Source organism: Melampsora larici-populina (assembly GCF_000204055.1).
Source record: "Melampsora larici-populina 98AG31 unplaced genomic scaffold MELLAscaffold_76, whole genome shotgun sequence".
Taxonomy (NCBI): Eukaryota; Fungi; Basidiomycota; class Pucciniomycetes; order Pucciniales; family Melampsoraceae; genus Melampsora; species Melampsora laricis-populina.
The window spans coordinates 161,012-162,892 of NW_006768840.1; the positions used below are offsets into that span (position 1 = coordinate 161,012).

At 41.4% G+C, this 1,881-nt stretch overlaps 1 protein-coding gene across 1 annotated transcript; it reads left to right on the forward strand.

Moving 5' to 3' along the window:
* Nucleotides 1-215: 215 nt before the first annotated feature.
* Nucleotides 216-1,576, forward strand: MELLADRAFT_94949 (uncharacterized protein; the record flags this gene model as incomplete). Its single annotated transcript, XM_007417637.1, has 6 exons — nucleotides 216-390; nucleotides 479-649; nucleotides 719-777; nucleotides 875-1,094; nucleotides 1,157-1,264; nucleotides 1,332-1,576. The coding sequence occupies 6 exons, from the start codon at nucleotides 216-218 to the stop codon at nucleotides 1,574-1,576; spliced, it is 978 nt and encodes a 325-aa protein (XP_007417699.1).
* Between the last annotated feature and the right edge of the window lie 305 nt (nucleotides 1,577-1,881).

The window sequence follows — 1,881 nt, forward strand, 5'->3', positions numbered from 1 at the left end:
CTTTTTGAAACTTGCGCTCATACTTGACTCGACTTGCTCATGATCTCAGACTCCTGCCTTCACAATCAAGTTATAATCTCGACTCCGACTCCGTAGGCCTTCATGCAAGTCTAGTCCTCTTCCCAAACCGTCGACGTCTTCACATCTTATATACTTTCTTATTTATTTTTCTGTTGAATTACAATATCCTCTTACATTACAAAATCTGTGTTGACATGTACACAACTCCCTCTCAAGATACCGAACCATCTGCGCTCAACACCAATACCTCTGCAAACAGTAGTAACCAGACTATGATCGACCAGTCACCTATCACAAACTCTATCAATATTGACTACAGCACAAGTGAAGCATCTCTCTCTCAGCAAGTTGAAGTGGAGCAGCCTCAATGTATGTCGAATTCAAATTCATTCATTTGTTTCACTGTCAGATTGTCATCCTATACTTACAAGCCTTGCACGGCGATGATTATTATTAGACTTTGATCCAGCCTCAGAAAACCAAGAGGCCGTGTTGAATGATTTGGATCATTATCCTCAACTTCAACAGCTTCGATTATCTTCTCCCACAGCCTCTTCACTCGCATTCAAAAAGCGTCCTGGCTCTGAAGAATTGGATTTGTTACATCCATCAAAGCGCAGAGGAGTTTGTAGGTCATCTATATTTACACTTTATGTTTCAATTCATGATACCCTGGCTAACATATATGATGTAACAGGTCAAACGGAAGACAAGACTCCAACTCGAGGGAAGTCCAAGATGACTCGAACCAGAAAAGTGAGTGTTCCTTAGAATTCCCTTTATATACTTCGACCTGGTTGATAGATCTTGCTGATCTCGCATTCATGGATTTCTGTCTTCAAAACAACCAAAGCCATCGAGAATGTCGTCTCTCCAAGCAACCGCACCAATCATTCCTGATCAGCTTGACAATATGTCGGTCCCTTCCCTTCAGGCGTCAACCAGCATCCACGACTCCAAGAAGGAGCATGAGGTGTCCAATCTCAATTCCCAGCAGCAATCTAGTCCCTCAAGCCAGACAGCTAGTGATGGTGATGGTGTCTTTCAAACTGACCCGCCACAAAAAATTGGCAGTAAGTCTGAGCTACTCTCACTGCAATCTTCATTTCTCACTGTATCATTTGATTCAACCCAGTACACAATCTCGAAGAGAAAATTTCACATCTTGAAAGCACAATCGACACATTGATGTCCCTCATCAAGGACAAGATGTTTCAGCATTCGGAACAAGAAAGAAAGAATGGTATGTGAATTGTAATACTTATCGTGACCAACCCGACACACTGGCTGACTTCTGTTTGTGTTCTCAGCTGCTAGATTTGAGCGCCAATCCAACCTCCTTGACAGCGCCAACAAAGAAATTGGCTTACTTAAGTCCAAGGTTGAAGTTCTAGAAAGCAGTGTGATGGATCTAGAGCATGAAATGACCTCTGCGCACTTAACACTAAGAGTGCATGCTAGAATAATCCGACGTATTTCAGGACTTCGATATGATGATTTTGAAGTAGAATACGATCAAGATTCCTCTGACTCGCCTGATTCGTTTATTTCATAAGGTACAATGCCACTCTTGAATACGATCACATGCTTGATAGATATACATTGTTATCAATCGGAATGTGTTGGATGAAGCGTACCTTTCCTTTCACATCGATATTGATTTGTATTTTTAGTTTCTGTCTTTCTCTCAACTCTAAATGTCTCTCACATACATACAAAACACGTGTGACTTGCTGAAATCAATTTGGATCATGTACCCATCTAGAAGTAAAGAACAGCTGGGAGTCCATGAGATTCTTCATAGTGTAGAATCACATGTAGGTTGAAGATGTTATCTATGAGTACAAAGTGACTGCTCCC